General features: G+C 53.5%; 3 protein-coding genes across 6 annotated transcripts; 1 reads left to right on the top strand and 2 right to left on the bottom strand.

Moving 5' to 3' along the window:
• Positions 1-4,545: 4,545 nt before the first annotated feature.
• Positions 4,546-11,814, bottom strand: CCDC163 (coiled-coil domain containing 163). 3 transcript variants are annotated; one of them, XM_036754806.1, is made up of 10 exons: positions 10,991-11,814; positions 9,765-9,804; positions 9,375-9,553; positions 9,201-9,282; positions 8,903-9,062; positions 8,599-8,666; positions 7,331-7,398; positions 6,911-7,011; positions 5,283-5,413; positions 4,546-4,947 (listed from the first exon to the last, which is right to left on the bottom strand). In XM_036754806.1, the coding sequence occupies exons 3-10, from the start codon at positions 9,525-9,527 to the stop codon at positions 4,805-4,807; spliced, it is 906 nt and encodes a 301-aa protein (XP_036610701.1). In that variant the 5' UTR covers positions 9,528-9,553; positions 9,765-9,804; positions 10,991-11,814; the 3' UTR covers positions 4,546-4,804. The 3 variants fall into 3 exon arrangements, with proteins under 3 accessions (XP_036610701.1, XP_036610703.1, XP_036610702.1); XM_036754808.1 differs by having other exon boundaries at positions 6,885-7,011; positions 10,991-11,446; XM_036754807.1 differs by lacking the exon at positions 9,765-9,804 and having other exon boundaries at positions 10,991-11,424.
• MMACHC (metabolism of cobalamin associated C) lies at positions 10,932-16,731 on the top strand. The gene is made up of 5 exons (XM_036755458.1): positions 10,932-11,306; positions 11,435-11,806; positions 14,255-14,449; positions 14,889-15,041; positions 15,721-16,731. The coding sequence occupies exons 1-5, from the start codon at positions 10,932-10,934 to the stop codon at positions 16,123-16,125; spliced, it is 1,500 nt and encodes a 499-aa protein (XP_036611353.1). The 3' UTR covers positions 16,126-16,731.
• Positions 16,732-17,897: 1,166 nt separating this feature from the next.
• On the bottom strand, positions 17,898-26,087 carry PRDX1 (peroxiredoxin 1). 2 transcript variants are annotated; one of them, XM_036754804.1, is made up of 6 exons: positions 25,971-26,087; positions 24,043-24,159; positions 22,154-22,307; positions 21,566-21,688; positions 21,227-21,357; positions 17,898-18,328 (listed from the first exon to the last, which is right to left on the bottom strand). In XM_036754804.1, the coding sequence occupies exons 2-6, from the start codon at positions 24,146-24,148 to the stop codon at positions 18,246-18,248; spliced, it is 597 nt and encodes a 198-aa protein (XP_036610699.1). In that variant the 5' UTR covers positions 24,149-24,159; positions 25,971-26,087; the 3' UTR covers positions 17,898-18,245. The 2 variants fall into 2 exon arrangements, with proteins under 2 accessions (XP_036610699.1, XP_036610700.1); XM_036754805.1 differs by lacking the exon at positions 25,971-26,087 and adding an exon at positions 25,664-25,750.
• Between the last annotated feature and the right edge of the window lie 1,050 nt (positions 26,088-27,137).

Genomic DNA, 27,137 nt, shown 5'->3' with positions numbered 1-27,137 from the left:
AGCCTCCCAGAGGAGATCCATAATCCCTTAAAAGAATTTGACCTTCCCATCCACACAGGAAAGAGCAAACGAATAGAATATCTGTTGTCTAGACTCTGATATGCAGCTGGATGAATGACAGCCCACTGAGATAGTCTATTGGTACCAAACATCTGGGACAGTTATTGCCAGTGGACCAGAATTGAACAGGAGGAGGAAAGCAGGCTGGATTACACTCAGGATCCAAGTGGTTCAGGCAGTTCCGTGCAGAGCCTGGAATTAGGAAGGCCTGAGTTCAAATCTACCCTCAGATACTTGCTTTGATGTGTGACTCTGGGCATTTCACTTAACCTCTGGCTGCCTAGTTCCCTCATCTGTAAGACAGACATAATAATAGGACCGACCTCTTAGGATTGTCGTCAGAATTAAATGAGCCGATAGTTGGAAAATACTTGGTCAATTTTAAAGTGCTATACAAGTAGTTGCTATTATCATTAACCATTAAATGACCCCTCCCTGAAACAAAGACCCTTCTTTTTAATACTGCTATCCTGCTACGGGCACTCTGTGGTTGGGGATCATAAGGTGGGGGAAGGGAATAAATATTTAAAAAGCACCTAGTAAGTGCCAGGCACGGTGCTAAGCGGGTTTTGTTTTGTTTTGTTTTACTAATATTATCTCATTCTGATATCGAGAGACAACAGTCTCTGAATAATGGAAATTGAATATCACCAGAAGACAATGAAAAGACCCAGGGCCAGCATATAAGCAGCCTGAAATATTCCCAACTGAGGACTATATAGGAGAAGTACCAGCGGCTACTAGTCTCCCAAGGAGTTCCCTCTTCCATGTGGCTATCCTCCATGATACTAATTAGCCACGTTTGTGCAAAGGACACTGGCAAGAAACCATCTCTGTTTTGTGTCTTTCTTGACAGTAAGTGAGGGTCGTTGAGAACAGCTCTCTGTTGAGGTTCTTCAAGAATCTTGAATGATCATCACACTGCATGAAGATTCTTGACACAACAGAAGCCTTTAGGAACGTACTTTATTCTCTTAGGGCCAAATGGTTTTATTTTTAATCAACAAACACAGTGGAGCCGTGGACTGCCCTTTTCAGTCAACTGTGTGATTGGAAAGACAAGGTCTGCTACAATTATTTGGGGAAACCTGTTCTTTACCTTAAGTTTTCATCAAGAAGACCATATAGAGGCTAAAAAAGCTCATATATTAAGAGAAAGAATATCCATGATTAAGGAAAGAAGGGAGAATCCCACTGTCCTGTGCCCTGGCCTGACCACATCTGCAAGAGTCTGTTCAATTCTAGGCATGCCTTAGGAAGGGTGTGTCTAGAAGTGGAGGCCAAGACATTAAGAGAACTAGAAACCATACTCTACTGTCTCTAGATCAGATGAAGGAACTAGAAGTTAAACTTGAGAAAAGATCTTGGGTGGTGGTGGTGGGGAGGACACAGGAGAGATTAAACTGGTCCTGCTTGGGTCTAGAGGTCCCCACGGATCACCCAGGAAGTTCCTTCCTATTGCGTACTACCTAAAGGCGGGAGGGACGATGTGGGACAGGACAAGGAGCACTGGGTTGGAGTCAGGACATGAGGTTACGGGTCCACTTCTGCCACTAATTAACCAGGTGACCTTGGGCTAATCACTTCCCAGATGGGTGGAAGCTACAAGGAGAATGATCGATTTATTCGTTTGTGACACAGCATGTTGCAGTGAAAACAGTGTTAAATGTGGAATCCGAAGACCTGGGTTCAAACCAGGGGTATCCTAGACTGGGCTCCCAAAGCCATTTACAATCCAGAAATTGCAAATGCTACAAATCAAGGATTTATTGTTTTGCTGATTGTCCAGACTTAAGAAACCAATGGAGAAGATGTTAATAATACAGATTAAAGTGAAAAGTGTGCCATGGGTACTTTTTTGTTTGTTTTAGAGAGCTGGTTGTTAAACATTTACTAGCACGCCTGGTTCAAATTCTAGCTCCACCTTGTGACATGGCACCTTGGGTAAATGGCCTCACCTCTCCCTGCTGAAGAGGGGGTAGACTAGGTGACTGGCCCTATTTGAAGGATCCTGTGAAGGCAAGACACCCTAAAGTAGAGTAGGCTGACTGGTGAGGTAATGAGCTCTCCATCAGCAGAGATACTCTGCTGGGGAGGTTGCAGATGTGATTCCTACCCTAGGAAAGGTCAGGTAAGATCATCGGGAAGACCCCCTCTTCCCCAAAGCCCCAGGACTCCACAGGACCAGCCAACCCAGGGTCCTAAACATTGGATTCTGTCTCTACATTGACTTAACAAGGTATCTTCCTCTAACAGGTCGCAGATTTAGGGCTAGAAGTGGGTCAGAAACCATCAAGCCAAGTCACAGATGAAAAAACCAAGGCACAAAATATGAACTGAATTGCCCAGGACCATACAGCTGGCAAATGTCTACAGTGGGATTTGAACCCAGGTCCTCCTGACTCGAAGCCCAGCCATCTAGACTATTCCATGCTGCCTCTCTCCATGATTTGACAATGAAAATTTCTGAAAGGCTTTCTCTTCTAACAGAAATGGGGTGAAAGTCATTTCTGGCCTTTTGGCTTTAACCATTTCCCCTGGACTTTCCCACCCCAAAAAGTGATACCTGTGTGCCAAAGCTGCCTGGCACCTCGAACCTGGCAAGGGCACCCAGAGGGGAATGTTGCCCCTAGGGCTTCACCCTCGCTGGGAACTATACAGCCCTGCTTGGAAGCTGCCCAGAGGCAAGGTCCTCAGAAAAAGCCACAGTGCCCCCTGGTGGTGTCTGGCCTCCCAGCCCAGCCAAGACAAGAGCTCTGGCTCTGCCCCAGCCTGAATCTCACAAAGGGACTTGGAACCCAGGCCCCACGGCCTCCAGAAAGTTCAGAGTTGGTCTCTGACACTTCCTAGTTGTGAGGCCAAGGGCAAGTCACTGTCCTGCCAAGGGCCTCAGTTTCCTCATCTGTAAAATCTACCTGTGGTGTAAAAACACTTGTCAAACACCTGTGGTGACTGCCCCAGCAGGAAGTAGCCAGGTTAGCATGAGAACATAAGCTCCATTGTATAAATGAGGTCTTTCTGGGGTTTCCTCATTTCAGTATTTCTTCAGGCACGCTGCTGGGCCATCACCCCTCCTTCCCTATGCTGCTGTTCTCAGGCAAAGTCCGCCCATCCATCAGGAGACAGAGTGGGAGGGTCCCTGCTTCCCCAATCTCGGGGCGCTCTCCTCTGGTTAGGTTCTTGGCCAGTGAGTGACCCTGAGCACATGGGTTTGGGTAGAGACACGTTGGCCTGGGATCAAAATTTTGATTGCCCACTCCTGTGAATTCCTGGACATAGCAACCGTTGTTTTTATGCTTAGCTCCTGCTTTCTGTGGCTTTTCACCTAGGTGGCAGGTAAGTGGGCCACAGTTCCTCCCCTACCCCCACCCCCCAACTCCTTTCCTGTACTTAAAGTCCTTTGGATTAGATTCACAAGACTCCAGATAAATATGTTTAATTCCTCAGGTGCCCAGAATTCCTGTAGTTTAAGCCAGAATCCCAAGTCCATTACAAGCATCTTTTTAACTTGCTATTCACTCCCCAAAGCTACTTCAGTCTTCCAAAGCAGAGAAGAAAACACAAACTATGCCCCTGCTCCCCAGCTAGGACTTCCTAAGCCATAGCAATCAAGTCTAGAATTGTGTTGGTGGCAACATCTGTGCCTGTGAATCACTAAAAAGAGGTTAGACACCCAACAAGTTTGACAAATCCTGTCGTGACCTATAAACGTGACCCAGGAAGGCAGAATTCTGAGAATGTCCAGTTGACAAACAGGTGCCTCGGTACTCCTCCTCAGGAGGCATCATCCATGGCCAGCCAACCTCTTCTCCCTCTGACACAACTTGAATGCCTCTCCCTCCTTGGGAAGAGTCCCTAGTGGTCTTTCTTTCCCTTCTTCCTAAGCATCCTGGTAAAGCACAGGATTCTTTTGGGCCTCTTCTTATCCTTGAGTTTTTACCTTGAAGCCTTCTTTTGTTTGTTCCAAGTAACGTTCCTCATGCCTGATAATCTGGAGTGTGGAGAGGCATTCAAGGCCTTCTCTCTTACAGTAAAGCCCTGTTACCCTCTGAGCAGGTATGACCTACTGGGCCCACAGCTGTCCTGAGGCCTACTCCGCCAGCCCATTTTAACAGCTCTCCCATGGATCCTGGGACCATCGAGGATTGCTTAGTCTAGACAGCTGGGCTGGTACCTTAGTCTCTTAATGCTCTTAATTATCTCTTAATTCTTGTAGCAATGCTGCCTGATACTGACCACCTAGGAATCCCATAGCTTGATGTGAAGGAGACTCTCTCAACCAGACCCAGCCTAGGGGGAAGCTGGGGATGAAAGGCAGCTGGAGGGTCCTGGAAGGGCCTACTCCAACCTGCCCAAGATGGATGAGAAATAAAGCCCCACCCACTGAATCCCTGCTGCCCCAGATTTGCTGTGTGCCTGCCATTCTGGGGTTCAGCTTACACCCTGGGTGGGGGAACCTTCTCTAAAGACTACAGTGGGCAAGAACATAGTTAACATTTTTTATTGCAGATTTGAAGGATAGGGGAAAGGAAGAAATCTTAGAGGAGATGAAGAGGAGGAACAGAGAGGAACCAGTGAGCAGAGTGCAGGGATTTGGGGCCAGCAGCCCCTCAAGAAATCTCAAGAAAGCCACTCAAGGCCCCTGGGGGAAGGGGAGGCTGCTGGGAATGAGCTGTTTCACTCTGCCCAGAAGCCCTTCCTTTGTCCTGCACCACTCCAAGGCATGGAGTGCTAGCCAGCCCATTCACAGGTCACTAAGGAGCCGCTTGGGTGCCTTGCTTGACTGCTCAGCTGTCTGGGGGCTCCTCACAGGAGGCCTGGACGTGCTGGGCTCCATGCTGGAATCGGTGCTGGACTCATTGTTGCTCTGGAGGTCTGCTGGCATAGCTGAGGGGGGCAGGCCCAGGTGGCTGGTTCAGAGATCTCCTGTTCTCTGGGCCACAAAGCTCCCCAGGGATGGACGTGGGGATGGGGAGAAGGGGTGTAGAAGAAAGAGCACATGACCACTGCCTTGTGGCTGGGGTCCTTTAGAGGAAATGAGGCCAAAAGATGGTCTGAGCTTAACCTGTCCAGAGGAGGGTCAATTTCAAGGTGGAGGAAGCAGGCTGAAGGAGAACAGGCAGGAAGGTAGTTAAGTATTCGGGGCCCCAAGGACAGTGGGTGAAGGTGGGCAGGGAGGCACAGAGGGGACTCACAAACTTCCAGGCCTCAAGCTCACCCACCTGTCTTCCGAGAAGGTATGTCCCAGCTGCTGTCACTGTCTGAGAGGCTCAGGTCAGAGCTAGAGATCGCAGAATCTGGCCGGGGTGGGTGATCCCCTCGCACCTGGGCCTGCAAAGAACATACCATGGCCCTGTGGGGGGCCCTCAGGGTCAGGCAAGAGAGTCCTGGCCAAGGGGTCACAGCCTCACAGGGCCTGGGTCCCCATCTTCTCTACTACTGCTCTATATATCTCCCCCTACCCAGACCTGACTCAGTTTCTCCTAAATGGAAGGTGAGAGTCACAGAAACCATGGGGGTAGAGGGAAGGGACAGGCTGCAATGAGGAACAAGAATTCTAGCTTTGAGAAATAGGAAGGTGCTCTTGTCAAAGGTAGAGGGAACTGTCAGCTTTTGCCTTTCCATGTGTCCCCAGGGCTCAGCACAGTGCCCAGCGCATAGTAGGTATGCTGGGGAGTATGCCAGTTCCTTCTCTAGCTCATTTGACAGATGAGGAAACTGAGGCAAATAAGGTTATGTGACTCACCCAGAGGCACAGTTAGCAAGTGTTTGAGTCCAGATTTGAACTCAGGATCGGCACTCTAACCACTATACCACCTAGCTTCCCATACAAAGTAGGCATTTAATGTTAATCGACTGACTATAGGTTTTATAAGCAGCTCCCAAAGATGAAGCAGCCTGCTCTTGGTCACACAGGACAGGCTCAGATCTTCCTGACCCTAGGCAAGCAAACCATCCGCTCCAGCAGGCATTGAAGCCCCTAGAGGGAGAGGGAGGGGAAGGCACAGGGGAAGGGGCATGGTAGTAGTCACCGTTAATAATACTAATATTAGCCAGCATTTACATAGCACATGAAGGTGTGCAGAGGGCTTCACAAACATTATCTCATTTGAACCTCACCACAACCCTAGGAGACGGGTGTTACAGAATTGATTGCCCTTTTACAGGAGGCTGAAGCACAAGGAGGTTGAGGGTCACACAGCCAGCAAATGTGAGGAACAAGACTTGAAGTGGTTCTCTTCACTATGCTCCTTGATCCCTCCCTGCACTGGACAGAGGACTAGGAGACTTGGGTTCAAAGCCTGGACCAGATGCCCTCCAGCTGCATGAGCCAGGCAAGGCCCCCTCTCTCATCTGTGAAACCAGAATAAAGGTACGGCTCCCCCTTCCCTCCCAGAGAAGCAGGTGTGGGAGGTTTGGCTGACGTCAGGCATCAGAGCCAGAGTGGGGCCGGCCTCCTCCTCACAATTCTGGGATCTGGGCCAAGACTCTTCCAAAGAGGCCTCACCTCCCTCCCTCTGGCTGGGCTCAGGAGCCAAGGCCTCCATCTCTAGACCCCTGCCAAGCTCTGTCCTACTGAGCCCCTGCTCCTGCCTCTCCTCCTGCCTGTCCCTAGCAGCATGTATGGGCTGGACCTGTAGGAGCAGAGAGGACCCCAGGAGTGGGAGAAGGTGCAAGAGCCCCAGTTTTGTGCTTAATATAAGGAAAAGAGAATACAGTAACCTCCAAAGCAGGACAATACCTGGGAGCCCATCCCCTTCCTTACTGAGCCCCTGCCCAGGAGCAAGGGATACTGTGTCCCGAGTGGAGGGTAAGCCCATTACCTCCCAGCCCCAGCCAGGCCCCAGACCTGACAAGATCGATCTCCCGATGAACATCCTGGGCCTCCACCCTGGCAGCGTCCACCACCCGGCTATGGCCTTCCTGATCGCTCTGTACCTGCTCCAGCACCTGCCCAAACACAGCCACCAGAAGGTAAAGACCCCAGAACTTTCCCTTCACTCCAGCCCTCCCCCCTCTTTCCCCCAGGATGCTCTCAATGAGCTGGACCCCTTGGGGTAGGGTGGGGGGAATTTAGGAGATGGTGGGAAGGAAGCTCCCTAAAGGGGTGCTGCTGGGGTCAGGGAAGCAAGACCATTTCTCCAGGGCACCCCACCCTTCTATTAGCATAGTAGCAAAAGCATCAGCTCCATCTGGAGATGCCTTTCAGAGATGACCCCCTGCCACCGAAAAGGATCCTTCAGATGCTGGAGAGCTTCAGGACACCTACCTTCCAGCTCCGCCCCTGAGCCTGCCTGGCCTCAGCCATCTGTCTCAGTAATAACTCCTGCTGTTGGCCTGAGGGAGGAGAAGGTCAGCAACCTGGCCCTGGGGCAGGGACAGGGCAGAGGAAAGGGAGAAGCTTCCTTCCTTCTTCTCCAACCCCCCCCCCCCAACTTCCCTTCTCTCCTCCCTGCCCTCCTCTCCTCCTTCCTTCTTTTCTCCCTTCCTTCTTTCTCCTCCCTCTTCTCCTTCCTTCCTCCCTTTTCTCCTTCTCTCCTTCCTCTCCTTTTTCTCCCCTCCCCTCCCTTCCTTCCTCTCTTCTTTTTCTTCCTTTCTTCCTCTCTCCCTCCCTCCCTTCTTTCCCCTCCTTTCTCTTCTCCCTCCCTTCAGTGTTTGACTCTTTCACTCAGGAGGCACATTTACTTTGAATAGATGGAGTTGAGCCCCTGAAGATCCCCACACGAAAGCAATGAAGAAATACCCTCTCCCCCCTCAGCATGGCCAACCATTTCAGCACTTTCAATCAACTGCCTCTCGAGGAAAGTTCAAAGCCCTGGACTGAAGCCCTCTTAACCTAATGTGATTCATGTGGCATTACTCTCTTCTGCACGTGCTCCTGGGTAGCCAACTAAAACTTCCTGTCCTGAAGGCATCCTGTGCTCTCTGGCCTCCAGGACTTTGCTCGGGCTGTTCCCAGTGCCTGGAATGCCCTCCCTGTCCCCTCTCCACCTGAAAGCATTCCTTCCAATCCATTTCCCTCCCCAGCATCAGTGCCTTACTGCCACACTTATGGCTGCCCATGTTCCGGGCTAGATGCCCTTCGTGGACTGGAGGCAGCTGAAGAGCAGAGCCCTAGTCTTACATAACTTTGTATCTGACCTGGTCCCTATCACAGAACTATCACAGAACCATGTATACTTGTTAAATGCTTGGTGAAAGAGTGAGTGAATGATGGGGTTGGCTCCCAGGCTTTCCAGGATGGGGGTCACAGCAGAGCTCATCTAACCCAATGCCCTCATTTTACAGAGGAGGAGACCCAGGGCTAGAGAGGGCTAGAGAAGGAAGAGCTCGGTCACAGTCATACTGGCAGCTAAGTGGCTGGGCCAAGACTTGAGCTGGGGCTGGCTGGGGGCCCACAGTGCCTCCTGCCTCCACACACACACACACACACACACACACACACACACACACACACTTAGAGGAGAACTGGCCTTCATAGAGAACCCTCAGAGGAGGGGCAGGATGTGGGAGAATGGGGGAGGGAGACCCACTCACCCAGCTGGTCCCGCAGAAGCTTCAGCTCCCCTCGAACGGTCTCATACTCCTCCCACAGCAGCTGGCGACTGGAAGGGTCAGAGGGTTAGTGAGGATGCCAAGGCCCCTGTGTGCAGCTGATCAGGGAAGAAGGGAGGAGACCACCTGGCCAATCCCGCTCCCCTCTGCAGAGGGCAGAGGACCGACTAGTCCCATCCAGGCAGGTGAGCCTCCCTGGGAGTCACCAACAGACTGCTTGGGAAAGGCTGGGGCCAGGGCCAGTCAAGGGCCACAAGTGGAAGGGTCCCAAGTGGTAAATACTCACTCATTCTGTAGCTCCTGGCGCAAGAGGGCGGTCACACTGGCCTCCCCAGGACGGGCCTGCAGCTGTCGACGTAGGCTCTGCAGCTCTGAATTCAGGTCTTCTATGCGTTGCTCCAACCTCGCTCGCCCTTCAGGGGCCCCTCGCAGCCGGCCCAGCTCCTCTGGGCAGCAAGGGAGGTGTCAGCCCTGCCCTCCAACCCCTACTTCCCTCTCCCATGGTGGGGGGACCATCCTAGAGGGCACCCTCATGGACTTCAGGGAGGGATGCCTACTGTGGGTGCCCTGCCTCCTAGGGTTACCTTCCAGGTCATCAATCTGACATCTCTGACGCTCCCTGTCTTCCATCAGGCCCTGTACAGCCTGACTCATCAGCACTGTCACCTGGATCAGGTCAGGAAGAAAAGGGTCTCCTTGGGCCCCAGAGGAGCAAGCGGGCCCCTAGCCCCACCCCATAGATACATTCTCCACTGCACCTGAGCCTGGGTCCGGAGCTGGCTCCGGAGAGTGGTGATTTCATCCCACATCGACAAGGAAAAGCAGGCATCATCCCAGCCCTGCCCCTCAGAGGGGGGATCCAGGGTCCAGACGTGACCAGGCAGTTCCCCTTCAGGATTAGAACAGGGCATCCAGGACCCAGAAGGAGTCAGGCTGGCTACAGAAGGCAACAGGGGAAACCAAGACTGGGTCACATGGACCAGGTCCTTTTCCAGGAGAAAGACAGGCCTGGGGCCTTGGGAGCAGAGGTGGCCAGATTCCCTTGGGGTGGAGGATAGGAAGAAATGATCACTAGTGGAAGAGTGGGAAAAGAGCCAGAGGGAAGGGAAAGGGCCAGCATGCGGAAGGAGGGAGGGCAATACACTTACAATTGCCTGGTGAAGAGACGCCAAGGGGGCAGAGACGCTGCTGCAGGGCAGGAGGGGAAAAGCAAGAAGGGAATGGTCAGCACTGTCAGATCCTGCTCCCAGGAGCAAAACCTGGGCTTTTCTGAGCTCCCACTACCCTCCCTTGGCTTAGAAAGCACCAGAGCTGCAGGAATACAACCATCCAAGAAAACTCTGAAGGACCTATGATGAAAAATGCTATCCATCCTCAGAGAAAGAACTGATGGTTCTGAATACAGATTGTAGAATACCTTTTTTACTTTATTTTTCTTGAGACTTTTGTCTACATTTTCTTTCATGTGACTATTATGGAAATGTTTTGCACGACTAAACATGTATGACTTATATCGAATTGCTTGCCTTCTCAATGTGGGGTGGGGAGAGAGGAAGGGAGAGAATTTGGAACTCAAAGTTTTAAAAACGAATATTAAAAATTGTTTTACATGTAAGTGGGGAAAAATAAAATACTAAATAAAGAAGAAATCCTATTGTAAAAAAAGGTTATGCAACTTAAAAAAAAGAGAAAAGAAAATTAAGAAGGCCCTGGAGCTGGCAAGGGCTTCCTGGCCTATCTGGTCCAACTCATTTCACAGGTAAGCAAAAGAAAAGCACGAAGCAGGCAAGAGCTGGCACCCAGGACAGACATGCAGACTGGAACGCTTAAGACTTGGAGAGAGGGGGGGCAGATCGTTTAGGACCCTGTGACTTCTTGCTAAGTCAGCCTTTTAATTCTCCCAGGAAAAGGGCATGGGAGGTCCTCATGAAAGAGGCCATAGACCACCTGCTGCTCTCAGAGGGTCTTTGAGGCTGCTGGGCATCGACCCTCAAGACCAACCCACTTGCACATTGTTGGGGGGTTGGGGACGCCAGGAGGAGTCAAGGCCAGCTCAGGGACAAGAACGATGCATGGTCAGCCTCCTGCCCATCCTGGGGCCGTGGTCAGGGTTCCCAGAAGGCTCCGAGAGCCCGAACCTAGCTCAGAGCTTTCCTCCTAGGAGGCGGGGCTGAGGTCAGGGCTCCGGGAGGGGCGGGGCCATCCGGGTCTTGGAGGAGTAGTCAGCCCCAGAGGCGGGGCTAGATGCAGGGTTGCGCCTAGGAGGCGTGGCCAGGCTCCCAGGATGGGGCGGGCCTGCAGGGTGGGCGTGGCTTATGGGGCTGGGGACTCCGGCAGAGCTCGCTGAGCTTCCGCCCGGCCCGGGGCTGCCCACCTTGATCCGGGCCACATTGCCGTCGGTGACTTGCAGCAGTGAGTCGAGCTTCTCAGCCCAGCTGGAGTCCTCGGACGCCGGGGACAATATCGGGCGCGGCGGCTCCAGGGTGGAAGGCGGCAGGCCGCAGCCGGGGCCCGAGGGCTCCAGCCGGCGAGCGGCGCTGAGCTGGGGCGCCGGGCCTGGCCCCAGCAGCGAGCGGGCTGCGCAAGGCTATCCTAGGGCCAGACCGGGCCTGTCGCGGAGCCAGGCCGAGACTGAGTGGGAGGCGGGGCCGGCGGCGGGGGCTCGACCCGGGGATGCCGCGGAAGCCGGGGTTCGGGACGCACGGGACTCAGCGAGGGCTCCAAAACGCGGAGCCCGCCGCCACCGCCGCCCGGCCCCCGGCCACCGGAGCCATGGCCCCTGATTCGCCCCCGCCGACGCTACCCAATTCAAACCTAGCGCGCCGGCGCCGCCGCGGGGCCTCCTGGAACACCGAGTTTGTCTCCCGCGGCCATAACGGGCTTGGCACGGCTTCCGAACTACGACTCCCAGCAGGCTGTACGCGCGCCCCACCCGCCAACGTCAGTCGCGAAGCCTGCCAGGAAGCCCAGGCCGCCGCGCTGCGGAGCCGTTGGCCTAGCGCGTCTGCGCAACGGACTACGTATCCCAGCAGGGAGCGCGCTCGCCGCGGCGCCCCGTGGGAGCTGTGAACAGAAGTGCGCGGGCAGCCAGGAGCCCAGTGCCTACACGATGGAGTCAACGGCTACTGAGCTGGAGCGCCGGATCCAGACCGCGCTGGGACCCTTCGGCTTCGAGGTGCACCCCTTCCAGGTGAGCATGCGCGACCCCGCACGTGACTCGCGCGTGGAAACTGCAGAAAGGGAAGGCCGTGGGGTGCACGGGGCGACCTGGAGGGCTCCCTGAAGGTGAGATGCCCCTTGGGCCTCACACTAGCCGGACTGAGGTCTGGACAAAGCTCGTTTGACCAACAGACAGCCCCAGGATGGCAGGTGCAGGGAGGGGCGGAGGCGACGGTGGGGTAGGGGGTCACTGAATCCCCTAAGTCCGCCAAGTGTGGGGCCCAGACCTTAACAATGCATCCCCCCAAAATCTGGTACCTGCCACTACCCTTGACTTTGATCTTGAGCTCACCCCAGCCACGTGTCCAGCATGGCCTTGACCTTGACACTGAGCCAGGAGACCAGCCAGGTGGGCAGAGGTCGAAGGAAGAGTTTTTTCTTATCCACAATTACTCCAGCAAAACGATCATTAAACAGTACACCGATGGCAGGTCCCAAGGACCTTTACAGGGAGGCATTTTTCCAGGCCAGGTGGGCACAGCCACATGAGACAGAGTGTTGGTGCAGGAGACTAGCCAGAAGGGCACCATGCAGAGCCCACCAGCACAGGACTGCCCAGAGTAGGACCTGCTGGGCACAGTCCAATGGGTTCCAGACTGACACTATAAGGGGCAGGACCAGAAGCCAAGCAACAGCTTTGTGGCTCAAACCTAGAGCGGGAGTCACAGGTTCAGTGCAGATTGGCAAGGAGTGGGCCTGCGCCCAGGGGTGGCAGAGCAAAGCCATCACTGGCCTGAAGCCATGTGCTGGGTATGGAGCAGGAACAGAAGCAAGCAGCAGCTATTTGCATCTGGCCTTAAAGCCATTTCCCAGATTCAACCCCCATCCTGGTTTGAAGCCTGCACCTGAGCAACCAGTGCAGGAAGCTCCAACAGAGGGGCAGCCTGTAGTTTGCTCTGAACCTGCAAGATCTTCCAGGTAGCTAACAGGCTTGGAGCCACCTCCCAGAGCTTCAATCAGGGGCAGTTCTACAGTTGTATTGCTCAGACCCATGCTGGGGGCAGGAGCTTGTAAACCTCAAATCAGGGGGGTAGTGATCAGACTTCACCCTGTATCAAGCATCTTTGGTGCACTGAGAGCTTACTGGTTTTCAGCCTGATCTCCTGAGATCTTTGAACAGCATATCACTAAATACCCAGCGAAAGCGAGTATGGAACCCAAGAGAGTATGAAACAGGACCCAACATAGCCCAAACATTCCCTCCAGAAGTGCATAGAATCTGGCACTAACACAAACTCCCAAATAGATAAGTAAGGCTGGAAAAATGAGCAAACAGAAAAAGGCTCCCACTACAAAGAGTTGTTGTGGTAATGGGGATGCTAAAGAGATTTAACTCAGAAAAATGAAATGACTCCAAAACACCTACAAGCAAAGCATCAAAAACATGCCTTGGCCATAAGGTCAGCTAGAATTCCTGGAAGAAATAAAGGAAGCCATTTTGAAAAGTTAAAAATTATTTTGTATTTGGAAAGAGAGTGCTAGAAAAAGGATTAGAAAAGAAATGAGAACTGTGGGAAAAGAGAATTAACTGCTTAGCACAAGAGATCTAAAATCTTACTCAAGCAACAAACCCTTGAAACTTAAAATGGACCAAATGACTTCATGAGACAATAAGAGATATTTTTTCAAAAGTCAAAAGACAGAAAAAAAAAAGAAAATTTAAGCACTTCATATTAAACAGATCAAGAAGAGATAATTAGGCTTTCTGAGGGCCACAACCAAAACCAGAGCTTGGACAAGAAATCAAAAGAAAGCTGCCCAGATCTCTTAAAATGGGAGGGCAAAGATTTATATTGCCTTCCCTGGTCATGTCCTGAAAAAACCCAAACAAAAATTCCCAGGGATAGCATAGCCCAAATCCAGAGCTTCTGACTGCACTTAGACAGAAGCCATGGTGCCTGGTGCTCACTTTGACTGCCATTGGCAAGATTCCCTTCGAGGTAGTGCTTGGAAGGTACCTCCCCTCCTCTGAGCTGTGACTTTGCTCACACAGTGTCTGTTCCCTGTTCACCCCTCTGGGCAGGACTGGCCCTTGCTTTCTTAACCTGCCACTGACTCTGCTGTTTCCTGCCAGCTCTCCCACTGAGGGCAAGCAGCTGGCTCTGGGCTGGGAAACCTGAGACCTGAGGTGTGTTCCAGCCCTGCCCTATAAAGGGGAGTGCTCCAAGACAAAGGAGGGGACTGGCCCAGGGGCACTTAGCTCAGACCTGTGGGCAGCTGTGACTCCTCCCTTCCTCTGGCCAGTGCCAAATAAATTGGCTAAGTGCTACTTGACTTCCCAGAGAGGACTGTTGTGAAGATCACTGGGTGATTCAAAGAGGCCTCTTGGTGGCCAAGGCTGGGTAGAGGGGTTATGGGGACATGGTAGGGCTGGATGTGGCGTATCTCTTCTGAGCACACCTTGCCTGTCTCTGCCCAGGTGGGATGGTACAATGCACTGCTGCCTCCAGCCTTCCAGCTGCCCCTGCCTGGGCCTACACTGGCTTTCGTGGTCCTCAGCACTCCTGCCATGTTTGACCAAGCTCTCAAGCCCTTCCTACAGAGTGCCCACCTACAACCTCTGAAGGACCCCGTGGACCAGTGTGTAGCCTACCACCTCACCAACCTTCAGAAGGTAAGCTACCAAGCCCCCTGCTCCTCTTCCACCTCCTATGAGACTCCAAGGAAGTATCTTCCCAGGTGATCTCTAAGGCCCCTTTCAGGTTATCAGGATCCCCTGTCCCTATTGTGCATTGAGCCACCTCCAGCCCAGCCTGCCTGTATCCGTCCTCTCTTCAAACATGTGCCACCTGTACCCCACCTGGTCTTACTTTTTCCATAGGCATAGCCCTGGAAGGCCTTAGGAGCCCCAGTGTTCCCTGCCTTTGGCTTCCTTCCTGAGCTAGAGACTATCCCATGCCCCTGCCCCCACTGCCAGCACAAAAATCAGACCTAGAGCAGCGCCCCTCTGCCCTCGTTTGAACCCTTCACCTCAGACCACAGGGTCCTCCCAGGCAGATAGGAATTGGACCACTGCTTGTGTTGAGATGATCCTATCTCTGTTCCTGTCCCAGAGCCTTCCAGAGCAGGAGGTACACATCATCACTGACTACGATATGCACCCGAACCGGCGTCCCAAAATCTTGGCCCAGACAGCTGCCCATGTGGCAGGGGCTGCCTACTACTACCAGCGGCAAGATGTAGAGTCTGACCCCTGGGGAGACAAGGTTGGTGAGGTGGGAGGCAAGGCCCGAGTGTGCCCAGGAGGCAGCCCAGGTGGAGCAGGGAGGGTGGAAGGGAAGGGTATCCTGTTAAGATCACTGCTGCAAAGTTCTCCAGCCAGCCCTGCTGGGATGGAAGGAAGAGGAAGCTAGCCTTCCACTCAAGAATCCTGGCTGCATTGTTCAGCATTGTTCTCTCTGCCGAAGTCTCTGTTCTTGCCTGTCCCTGCCTCCCTAATCCTCCCTTCTCTGCCTCTGGTTTCTCCTCATTGCACCCCTCCCCACCGTCTGCCCCTTTGAATGAAACAAGGTTCAGGATGGGGGGAGGGATAGCCCTGGTCAGATCTCACTGGGATACTGGGTTCAGTTCCCCAAGTCACACCTTAGGCAGAGGGAACATGGGTGAACTGAATGAGATGGTAAGGGGCCTGAACACCAGGAATGGCCGAGTGGTACCATGGAAGAGTTCTGGGCTGGCAGAGGCGTTGTGAGGGCCTGGGTTCCAGCCCACGAGTGACCCCCATTCCCAGTCATCTCCAGTCCTTCATTTTACAGAATGACAAAAGCTCCCAGCTTAGCCATGGGAGGGACTAGCTGTTGTCCCCAGAGTGGGGGGGCAAGGGTGAGGAGGAACTTCAGGCACAGGACTCAGTCTCTAGACTCCTTCCCTGCCTCTCTCCTACAGAAGATTGCCGGTGTGTGCATCCACCCGCGATACGGGGGCTGGTTTGCCATTCGGGGGGTGGTGCTGCTCCCAGGGGTAGAGGTGCCCAACTTGCCCCCCCTGCCACCTCTCGACTGTGTACCCACCCAAGAAGGCCGCATTGCTTTGCTGGAGAGCTTCAACTTCCACTGGACAGACTGGTCTTACAGGGACGCCGTGGTCCCTGTGGAACGCTACTCTGAGGAGCAGAAGGCCTACTTCTCAACACCCCCTGCCCAGCGCCTGCGCCTACTCGAGCTACTCAAGGACACACCTTCAGACCCCCTCAAGTCCTTGGGGGTCCAGCCTAGAGAGACACTGGACCCCAGTTGGGGAGGGGGTCGGGCTGCCCCTAAAAGGGTCTTTGCTACTGTAAAGGGGACCTAGTCCCCTTCCTTCTCCAGACCTAGCTGCTATCCACTTACTTATGACAGAGGCCTGGTCATGGTATGGAGAGCAAGGACCAAAGAAGGGACAGACACAACTTGATTTTAATTCATAGGAAATTATTTTGGTAGCTACTGGGATAGGGCAGTGAGCCCCTGAGACTTGAGGCCATTTTACTGCTGGTCCTCAGTTCCCTCACCCCTCCCACCCACATCACGCCTTCTAGCTGCTATTTCAGGGAAGGTTCTGGGTGTTCAGGAGGTACTGCTGCCCTAAAGAACAAGGCCATTGGCCTACAGGCTCAGCTAAATCCCTGCTTTAGGTACACTTGCTCACAGACAAGAATCTTGCCTGCCTGGAGGTCTGCTGTCTTTTGTGGGGCCTGGGAGAGGACTGTGCCCCAGCTAGCCCTCCTCCCTGGGCAAAGGCCCTGTGGTCGTGGGGAGACTGTGACCTTGACCTTACAGGCATGTGTCCCAAGGAAAAGTTGCACTTCATTGTATCAGGCACTTAAATGGTTGATGTGGAATGTAAACCCTCTTCTGAATGTGTAAAATGGAGCTGCTAATATTATCTCACAGGGTTCTTGTGAGGATCAAGACATTATATTGTTGGTGGTTACTGGGGGGAGGGGGGCAGGATATGCATTCAGAGGAAGATGCTACCCTCCCCCAAACTGGGGGGGGGTGGAGTTAATGAGCAAGGATCCCCTAGTCTTCAGCTCAACCCAGAGAGGAAGAGGGCCTGTGCTGTACCACCATAGAGCTACCCTGCCCTCCCAGAGCCTGGGGTACCAGTGCCCCCTGGGTAGGCTTCTGGGAAGAGGCAGCGGGCACTCAGGCTGCTTTCCTCCATGGATGCCAGCAATACCTATTTTAATTGTGGACTCTAAGGGATTGCTGGGCCCCTTTTCTCTAGAGCCAGGCACTAGGGCTGATAACCCACTCCCCCTGCCCCCCCCCCACTCCACCCCAGCCTCATCAGAGGTTCCCTCGGTTGGAAAAGAAATGCCCATCTAGGTATCAAGGCCCTAGTCCTATGGCCTCAACATGGCTTCCCCTTCCTCCAGAGTACCAACTCCCTGGCAACTTGCATAGGTCACTGCCTCAATGTTCCCCAGTGTCCCTAGGTGAGCTCATCAGTATCCACACATTCCAGGATCTCAGTGTAGATTCTCAGACCTCTCTACTGACCTCCAGTCTGGCCTCCCCATCAGCCTACTGCTCATCCACAATGAATCAAATAAGACTTTAGTATTCAAAGACTTTCATAAACTTTGACCTCTCCCTCTAACAGCTGGCCTGCCTTGAGGTTGCCAGTACATTTTCACAGGTTGTCCTCCATACCTGGAATTCACCTCAGCTGCTGCAGGGAGCCTTTTCCAACCTTAAGGCTGGTGCCTTGCTTATCGATTATCTCCTGTACATACTGCTTGTATCTTGTTTATACACAGCTGTTGGCATGTCTCACGTGAGAATGTAAGCAGGGACTTTGCTTTGCCTTTCCCCATTCCCAGTGCTTACCTGTTTTTCCTTACACACTGGGCCTGTCCTCTCCCCTCCCCTCCCACCCCCAGCCTGTTCCACTATCTTGTGCCTCATTAGCAGCCAATGCACATGGCTACCCACAACCTGGGGGCTGGTCCCCTTCCCTCCCTGAGCTGCAGAGCTGAAAAGAGGGTGGGTACTCACATGGGTTGCCCCCAGCCCCAGGTGCTTCAGACACACCCAGCAAGGTCAAGTCGCATCTGCATAAACTGGAGTCCCATCACCTGTTTTCTTAGGACAAGTTTAATAGAGCTACAAAACATCAGATGGGCTCAAGCCCAAAGGAGTGACTATGGTACAAACGTTGTTAACACAGCACTTGGTCACTGGAGTGAGAAAGAGAGAACTGACAGGCTTAGCGGCTAGCTGCTGCCCGGGGGAGGAAGGAGTGATCTGAATGGATCAGGCCCCATGAGAGGGCATATGCCCAGCTACCCCACACTATTTGGGTTCCCACTACAAAGGCCTCCAGTTTAAAGCTTGGGGAAGATCAAGCACATTTGTCCTGCAAACAGTAGCTAGTGAGTCTGCAGGCCCTGTGGGGGGATGTCCATGGCTGCAGAGAGTGGCTCACTACTGCTTGGAGAAGTATTCCTTACTCCCCTGAACATCAGGCTTGATGGTGTCACTCCCCGGTTTCCAGCCAGCAGGGCACACTGAAAGACAAAAGGGTAACCCCATCTCAGTGACATTGTAAAGCTCTTCCTTCTTTTCAGAGGCTCACTTCCTGAGGGACCTGGATGACTGATAACTACTCACCAGGTAGGCAGACGAGCTAGAGATTCTGTCAGGTCACCTGCACCATGGCCACAAAAGCAGGGCCATAGATTTGTTGGGGGGAAACCACCTAGCAGTGCTAACACCAAGCCCAGGTCACTCCTCATAGTTTAGAGAGACCTTAGAAAGCATCTTACTGCTAGCCTAAAACTAGAGGCAGCTGATGGTTCAGTGGATAGAACACCAGCCTGGAAGCATTAATCCAGCCTTAAACAGCAGCTAGCTGTGTGACCTTGGGCAAGTCACTTAACCCAACTGCCTGGCAAAATGAATCCGAGGGAGAAGGAAATGGCAAATCACTGCAGGACCTTTACCAAGAAAACCTGAAATGGTGACATGACTGAACAACAGAACTTAATGCCGGTATTTCTCAAACAGCAACACTCCACGTCAAGTTCACAAATCCACAAAAAAACCACCACCACACAAAGAATTGAAAATTGAAGACATGCCCATCAGTAGGGGAATGTCTGAACAAGTTGTGGCCTATGAATGTAATCGAATACTATTGTGCTAAGAAATGCGGAGCAGGCCGACTTCGGGAAAACCTGGAACGAACTGATGCAGAACCAGGAGAACACTGTACACAGTAACAGCCACACTGTGTGACAACTGACTTTGATAGACTGAGCTCTTCTCAGCAATGCAAGGACCTAAGACAGTTCGAAAAGACTCAGGATGGAAAATGCTATCCACATCCAGAAAAAGAACTATGGAGTCTAAATGCAGATCAAAGCAGACTATTTGCTCTTTTTTGTTTCTTCTTTCACGTGGTTCCTCCCATTGATTCTAATTCTTCTGTACAACATGACTAATGTGAAAACATGTTTAATATGAATGTATATGTAGAGCCTTACCAGATTGCATGCCATCTTGGGAGGGGGGGAAGGGGGAGAGGGAGAAAATTGAAAAATCCAATCTTATGTAAGTGAATGCTGAAAACTAAAAATAAATCATTCAAAAAAAAAACCTGCCACCACAGAAAGGAATTTAAGGAAATATAATTCAGAACTGAACAGTCCTCCTCAGGCTCCAAGGGGGCTGGGTTATCAGAAGACTTCGAGGCCTTTAAAAGGCCCTCAAAGGAATGGACTGAGTTCACAGACCATTAATACCAGACAGCCTTCAGAGGAAGCCTCCTCCTCCTCCTCCCTTTTGGGAAGACACCACATCTTACTCCTCCGTAAACCCATGAGCTATTTGTGTTGTGTTGCCAACCACGGCCACCTTTGGTTAAACGTCCCTATAGCTCCTTCAACTACTGCTCTCTGGCCACCAAACAAAATTCATTATCTTAAGGCAAGGGCGGGGCGGGGTGCTTGCTGGCAAGAACAGACAGGAGATCAAACTCCAAGTGTTCCCTCTACCACCACAGCTTCCATGAAGCCCTTCTGTCTTCTCTGCCTCTTGGTCAAGTAGCCCAAGGTCTCAGTAAACAGGAAACACTGCAAAGGCTTTCAGAGGCATCAAAACCTCAAGGAGCCACACACCCCCAGCCCAGCTGGGATCACCTCCCGGGTGCCCAGGCCCACCTGTGGCTTCTGTTCTGAGATCTGACATGATCTGGGAACCCTCGGACAGGCCCCTGCCCCTCCTTGGCCTCTCTAAGATGAGGCGATAAGACAAGAAGATGCCTCCAAAGAACCTCCAGGTCTGAGTTTACAATCCTCAACAATCCTTTTCCCTCTCAGTCTACCTGCTGAGGACACATCAGAAGTCAAGTCGGAGGAAAGTTTACAGAACCAAGATGACCAGAAAGGGAGGGGGAGTGAGTGACCCGTGCCCCACAAAGTCAGGAGCAGCACTTGGGTCTGCCATCCAACCTGCCTTCACTCTCCCCAGGCCAGGATCACAACCATGAGAATGAGAAGAAGCCAAGCTCTTCAGCTGGGGTCCCAGCTCGTTGAAGCTGTTACAGGGTGGAAGGGACAGTCTTTCCCCATCCCCTCCACTGGGGGGGAGAGGAGGAGGAGGCAGCGCCCTAACACACTGACTGGGATGAAAGCCTCTCCTCTCTTCATTTGTCATGGCCAAGTGAGAGAGCACAGAACAGCCACAGAGGGATTTCAACTACACTAACTTTTGCTCAAAACATACTCATTTCAGTGGAGACCACTACCACCGTCCTGCCCATCAGCCCAGAAAGGTTTGCTACCTAGATGTAAAGCTGGACTCCCAAATCTCCCAACCTCGAATGTACAGTCAAGTTGCCAAGGCTTGTTTCTTCCTCTAGACAGCCCCAACCTCTTGCCTCTTCTCTTAACTCCCAGGGCCCATCAAGGTAAGATAAGGTAAAGTAAGGCAAGGTGCTGGGGGTCATCCATCCCCTCAGGCCTGGACTAGAAGCATTCTCTTGTCAAGCTGTTTTTCAAACCCCTTGTCTGACCACACTAGGTAGGGGGAAGCTTCCAACCAAGGGTGCTGAGCTGTCCCAACTCAAGGATCAGATCTCATCCCTTTTTAGTTTGTTTTTGTCAGTTTTATGCCAAAGGTATACAATTCTACTTACAGCAGCACATGCATTTACCTAATAACAACGGAAACAGCAGAGTGTTCTATATGCCCAAGCCTCATTTTAGAATGAGCCAGGATACCAAAAGATGATGACATCCACTGGGCTCACTCTACTTTTCTGAGTAGGCATTAGCCCTTTTATGTTCTGTGCTAAGAAAAAAACAAAAAACCAATCCTGTCCCTTTCATGTAAGGCGGCCCCCTCCCCCTCCTCCATCTGTCTACCTGGGCTGCTTCCCACCCTTTCACCTCTGTAAGGCTTACCTTCGCCATACTTGTCTGTGAACTGGAAGGCCTGGACAAGCCGAAGAGTTTCATCTACAGATCGGCCCACGGGAAGGTCATTGATGGTGATCTGGCGAAGGATCCCCTTCTCGTCGATGATGAAGAGACCCCTACCAAGGAAGAAGAGACCCAGGACCAATCCTTCACTGCAGGGTTTTAGAACTAAAGAAGCCGGCTGGCATAAGGAGAACTGGCCTTGGCCCCAACTACCACATTCTCCTCTCCTTTCTAGGCTCTAGCATCCAGCTGGGCCTAAGAGTTAGGAGGCTGCTGAACTACAGGAAGAAACACCCAACCACAATTTATAGCCATGCTCACCTGAATGAAATTCCCTCATCTGCCTTTAAGACCCCATAATCTTCAGCAATGGTTCGTTTGGGGTCAGACAACAATGGGATATTCACAGCTCCCAGGCCACCATTCTTCTTGACCGTGTTGACCCTGGAGAAAAATAAGAAAGGAGACACACAATGCAACTGAACTAGTGTGGCAAGTTTTTATTCAGATAGCTGACCTCCAGAAGGAAGAGAAAGAAGAACTCCACCCAATGTCCTAAGGCACTTATAAATGTAATGGGGCACGAGCTAGCTCTCAGGCATTTACTAGTCCAAGCATTGCCTCCTCTCTGGGCACAGAATTCCTCAGCAAAGCCCTGCAGGCTCTCAGCCACCTCCCTCACCTCTTCCCTTCCAGAGTCAGCTCACATCCTCATATTTCTCCAGGAACTCTCCCAGGCCCCCTCCTCCTAATGAAATCACTTTGCATGAATGTGTCTAGAGCCTGTCTACAGCATTTTCCCATGGACAGACTGACTTGGGACCCCTGTGAAGTGCCTGGCCCTCTTCCCGCTGCCCCAAAGCCCAGGAACACCAACCAAAGCCAGGCTGGCCACTGGGGGACAGTTACCAGGCAAGGTGACAGAAGTGTGAATCCACTGAAGCACCAATCACTTGGCAGTTGAGTTTCTTAAATTCTTCAGCTCGATCACTGAATGCAATAATCTCCGTGGGGCACACAAAGGTGAAGTCCAAGGGGTAGAAGAACAACACAACGTATTTCCCTGGATGGGAAAAGGGACTGGTGAGCTCAGGTCACCTGGTTTGGCCCCAATGACCTGGACACCTTAAACTGACAGGTACATCACACAGAGAGACACAGACAAACATACCCCCCAAGGAAAGGCCCAAGTGGCTCCATTCCAAGGAATCCTCCTTGGAAGGAAAACAAGGCATTCTCCCACCCAAGAGCAGTGCTGCCTAGGGCTGGCAAAGCATAGGAGGGCTTGTGCACAGACAAATTACAAGTCCTACGCTGGCCAAGGATGAAGCACTAGGCTATTTATCCCCATCCCAACCCCAGTGGGTCCTTGCCTTGTGAAACCGCCACCTGCTGCCCTCGACACCTGTATGGGCTCATTCCCTGGCATGACTACCCAGACCTCAGAGGGGCTCCACCCGCTCTACCACCATCGGGAGCTGCACCCATGCCAGGGCATGAGAGCTAAACTCTTGTTAATTAGTGGTATCTTCCTTTACAGAAGGAAGTGAGGATCAGGTGGAAGCAGGATTACTGAAACCTAGACAATGGACCCCCCTCCAGGGTCTCTCCATAGCTTCCTTCCACTTTCAATCTAATGGATGTGATTCCAATTCTCAGAGACCTAGACAGGGAAAGGAGGCAGCACCAATCAGCTGAGTACAGACTGCTGACATAACTGGCCTGATCAGAAAAAGCCCAGAAGGCTGGGCTTTGGTCTGGTACCACTGACTAACTGAACCAGACAGCAAGACACAACAGGGCAGGAACTTCACTGGGGGTGAGGGAGCCCAGGCAGGTGGTCCCCACCGAGTTACCCCAGGAAAACCTAACAGAAAATTCCACCCAAGAGATAAGCAGCCGGCTAGCTCACACTCCTCGTCAAGCATATATTAACACTGGCTTAGACGTTGCCTTCGAAATAGCCAGTGGCCCTGAGGACCAAGCTTGGCTCTACCCCAGGGGAGTCATGCTGACAAAATGGGGCAGGCTCAGGGCTGTTCTGTAAGCCAGAAGTGAAGGGAGGCGAGCATGTGGTGTCCCCTCTGAAAGCCAACCTCAATAGGAACATTGTTTATCCCAACAAATCTGCCAGGGCCATCCTGCTCCCTGCTCCTCAGTGCCTGGGGGAGGGCAGCCTCCCTCTGGGGGCAAGGCAGCATGTGTATACAAAGGCATGAAAGCTACCCCTTCCTCTGACAAACACAGCCCACAACCAACCATGCCGGGCCTCTCTGCTCAAATCAGCTTCCACAAGGACTTAGCTCAGAAGAAAGGCAGCTGCAGCTGCTAAGGAATCTGGACACTCTTGGGACCCAGGAAACCCAGCAAGCCTGAGTGACCAGGCCTTCTTCCTTTGCCATTCTGGGGCCCAACTGCACCCCTGACGTCCACCCTTGGGGGGAGGGGCAGTGAAGAGATCGTTCAGTCGAGGCACAAAAAGGAAAGCACCCTCCTAAGCCAACTGAGTCCCTAGAGGAGAGGCTGGCCAAGGTCCTCTGGGTATCAGTCATTTTATATAAAGAGGTCCAAGGCCCTTTCATGTCAGAATTGGAGGCAGATGGGGAGGGAGGGGAAGGGCTACAGGATAATAATCCTCTCCCGGAATAAGCACAGATCAAATGAGGTTGGAGGGAACCTCACCACCCAGCCCCAGATGGGAAATCAGAACAGCTCAGCAGAAATTGCACAAAGCTGCCTTTGTTACTGAGATTTGGTTAATCGGGAAATGTTAATCAGGCTCAGGCAACGGAACTCACCTTTGTAGTCAGAAAGGCTGATGTCTTTGAACTGCTGATCTGGCATAACAGCTGTAGCTTTGAAATTCGGGGCTGGGTGCCCAATCTTGGCATTTCCCGCGGACATGTTGACAGTAACTGGGGGTCAAGAGAGAAGATGAATGAGGCTGGAAAACCAGCAGTCTGCTCAGAGAGGCAATTTCAGGAAAGGCACCAAGCTTCCTTCTCCGGGCCAGCTGCCACGCCCCACTCCTAAGCGCTCACCCAGCCCCAAGCCGACATGCTAGCAGAGACCCAGGCCTGAACCTCTCGCTGCCCCTGGAGCCCTCTGCCTCCCGGGCACATATAGCAAGGTTGCCTAGTCGTTTAAAATGACTGATTTCCTTAAAGCAAAGTCCTGGCTGCCATCCAAAGCTAGAAGGCAATCTGGGCACTCCCCTGCATTCGGAGGAGCCCCCAACTTCCCAGGCAACACGGTTTGGGGCGTCTAGACTGGACTCTTCATGGGGAGGGGCTGCCACATTCCGGTCCTCTCCCAAACCAGCCAGTCCCCAGAAAAGAGAAGAGAGCCAGGTTGGAAATGCTGGTGTGCGCTAAGCAGAGATAAGGAGCTAATCGGAACTGATTTCCACTCGGAGACACCGGTGGCTCCACAGCCAGGCCAAGGGGCGTGAAGCCCCCACCTGCCCCCTCCTCCCTCACTTCTGCATCCTCCTCTACCCAGTGTGTCCGGCAGGGCAGCCTCACCCCAGGGCTCGCTCGTCCGTAAGAGGAGAGGAATAGACGGTTCTGCGGCCCCCACTGCGTGCCAAGCACTCTGCTAAACGTTTCACAACTACTACCACCTCTTCTGTTCCTCGCAACCACCCGGAGAGATCCGCTGGGTTATCATCCCATTTTACAGCTGAGGAAGTTGAGGCAGAGGGTGACTTATCCACGGTCACAACCAAGGGCTGAGGCCGGATATGAGCTCGGAGGTTCCAGGCTCGGCGTTCTAACCACTGAACCACCAGCGAGCTGCCCGAAAGCAGAGCGACCCCCTGTAATGGGGTTCACTTCTTCCCCTTTCGAAACCACTTTATGTAAGAGCCCCGGGCTCCCTGCTCCGATACCCCCACCACCACCACCATCTCCCCGCACGGACGCAACATACGCGGGCTTGCCAAGCAGACCGCCCCACTCGTGACTCCCACACCCCCGCTCGTGGCTCGGGTCCACGGCCTTCTTCCCCCCCCCCCCCCATCATCTGATGATCTGCCTGCTCCTAGGAGGCCGACAGCCCTGCCCACTTTGGCAGAGGGGAAAACGGAGGCCAGAGAGGCGGCTGGAGGCCCCCACAGGCAGATAAGCCCCAGGGCGCACCGAAGCCCGGGCGTCCGCAACTCCCGGCGGGTCTCCCAGCCTGCCTGGGGGCGACCCCCTGATGCAGGCGCTGCTCCACTCCCAGAGGGAGCCCCCTCCTCGGCAGCACTGGGGAGGACTGGGACAGGGCGAGAAGGAAAAGAATCGCCGCCATTCCCCCCCGCCCCGCAGGCGCTTCGTTTCCCGCCCCGGCCTCAGTTTCCCCCGCTATTAAAAAAAAAAGTTAACGCAGGCTGTGGGAGTTCACATTAAAGACTGCTCGGGAGCAGGGGGCGCGTGCCTCAGTTTCCCTGTTCGTCTCCCGCCTAAAGCAGGACTGGGGGCCCCGGCTTCGATTCCACCGACCCGAGATTGGCCCGGGAACCTCAAAGTCCGCCCCACCCCCCCGCCCGAAGGTTCCTGAACACGCCCCCACCCCGGGCGGGGCACGTGACCCTGCGAGCCAATCAGCCGCGTAGGGGGGGGGGGTAAGTCCGCCTTCCCGAGCTACCCTGCCCTTCCCAGCGGCTGGAGTGGGGCAGCAGGGCGCCGGGGAGGGGGGGGAGGGGTGAGTGCAGGCCCCGGTTCCGCCCGCTCCCCGGCCTCACCAGCTGGGCTCCGCAGGCAAATTCCGAAGAGCAGCGAACACGTGAAGGAGAGCACGAGAACGCGACGGTGGTGCGCCCAGCACGGCCTTTATAAGCCCCTGATCTCGCGAGAGGCTGAGGGCGGGCAGGGGCGGGCCCGTCCTCCTGAAGCCACGCCCCCTATCCCCTCCACGCTCGCTCGCTCCCTACTTCCCTCCCTCTCTCTTTCTCCCCGTCCACGCTCTCAGCATGACTCTGCACTTTCCCGGGGTTAGGGGACAGAGCGCCCCTCCCCCACGGACTTCCCGCCCTGGCCCCCAGAGCCCGCGGGCTGCATCCCCTCTCTGCACCCCCCATCCCCGTGATGTCACGGCCTCTCAGACCGGGAAACTCCCTCCCGCGCTGCGGATCGCCTCCCTCCCCGCGGCCCGAGTCCTCGAACGCTCCTGTACTCTAGGTGGGCCAGCCGTGCAGCCCGGGAGCTCCCGGGGCCAATGGACTGCCGGGCCAATGTCGGGCTTTTTAAGAGAATAATTAATAAGTAACAGTTTAACCACATTGCATCATCTAAGGGCCCACAACCGCAGGTGCCACCCATACAGCCCCACGTGGTTGTCATTAGTCAGTCCCTAAGCATTTATTAAGCACCTACTGCATCCCAGGCAGGCCAAGCCGGAGGGATACAAAGAGAGATGGCAGCAAGAGGTCTCCGGCGGAGTGCCACAAGGCTCTGCTGCCCAGCATTCTTCTCAATGACTCAATCGAGGCTCAGGTGGATGGTGGCTCCGCACACAGGCTGCTGATGCACAGCTGGGAGGGGTAGCGGACACACACCGAGTCAGGACTGGGAAATGCCAGCTAGCAGCCGTAGAGTCGAATCCAAGATAAACAGCAAGTGCAACATTTGGGCTCAAAAATAGAACTCCACGAGGGACCAAGCTTGACCAGCCTGAGTCAGCATTCGAGGCCCAGTTTGCAGGGGTCTGGAGCATGGGGAGAGCCCTGGAGAGAGTGAATTTGTCCTAAGTGGATTAAGCACCCACTATGCACCTGACACATCACTGGGGTACAAAGAAAGAGAGGGCATTCTGCTGCCTGGTGGGGAAGGGAATCTCAGAGAAGAATGGGGAAGGCGGGTGGGGAGGGTGCACCAGAGCTGTTCTCCAGCCCGGGAAGGGCTGTTTATAT

The sequence above is a fragment of the Trichosurus vulpecula genome, chromosome 4, assembly GCF_011100635.1.
Source record: "Trichosurus vulpecula isolate mTriVul1 chromosome 4, mTriVul1.pri, whole genome shotgun sequence".
Classification (NCBI taxonomy): Eukaryota; Metazoa; Chordata; class Mammalia; order Diprotodontia; family Phalangeridae; genus Trichosurus; species Trichosurus vulpecula.
The sequence above is the reverse complement of the archived record's forward strand: the minus strand, read 5'-3'. Positions and strand labels throughout refer to the sequence as shown.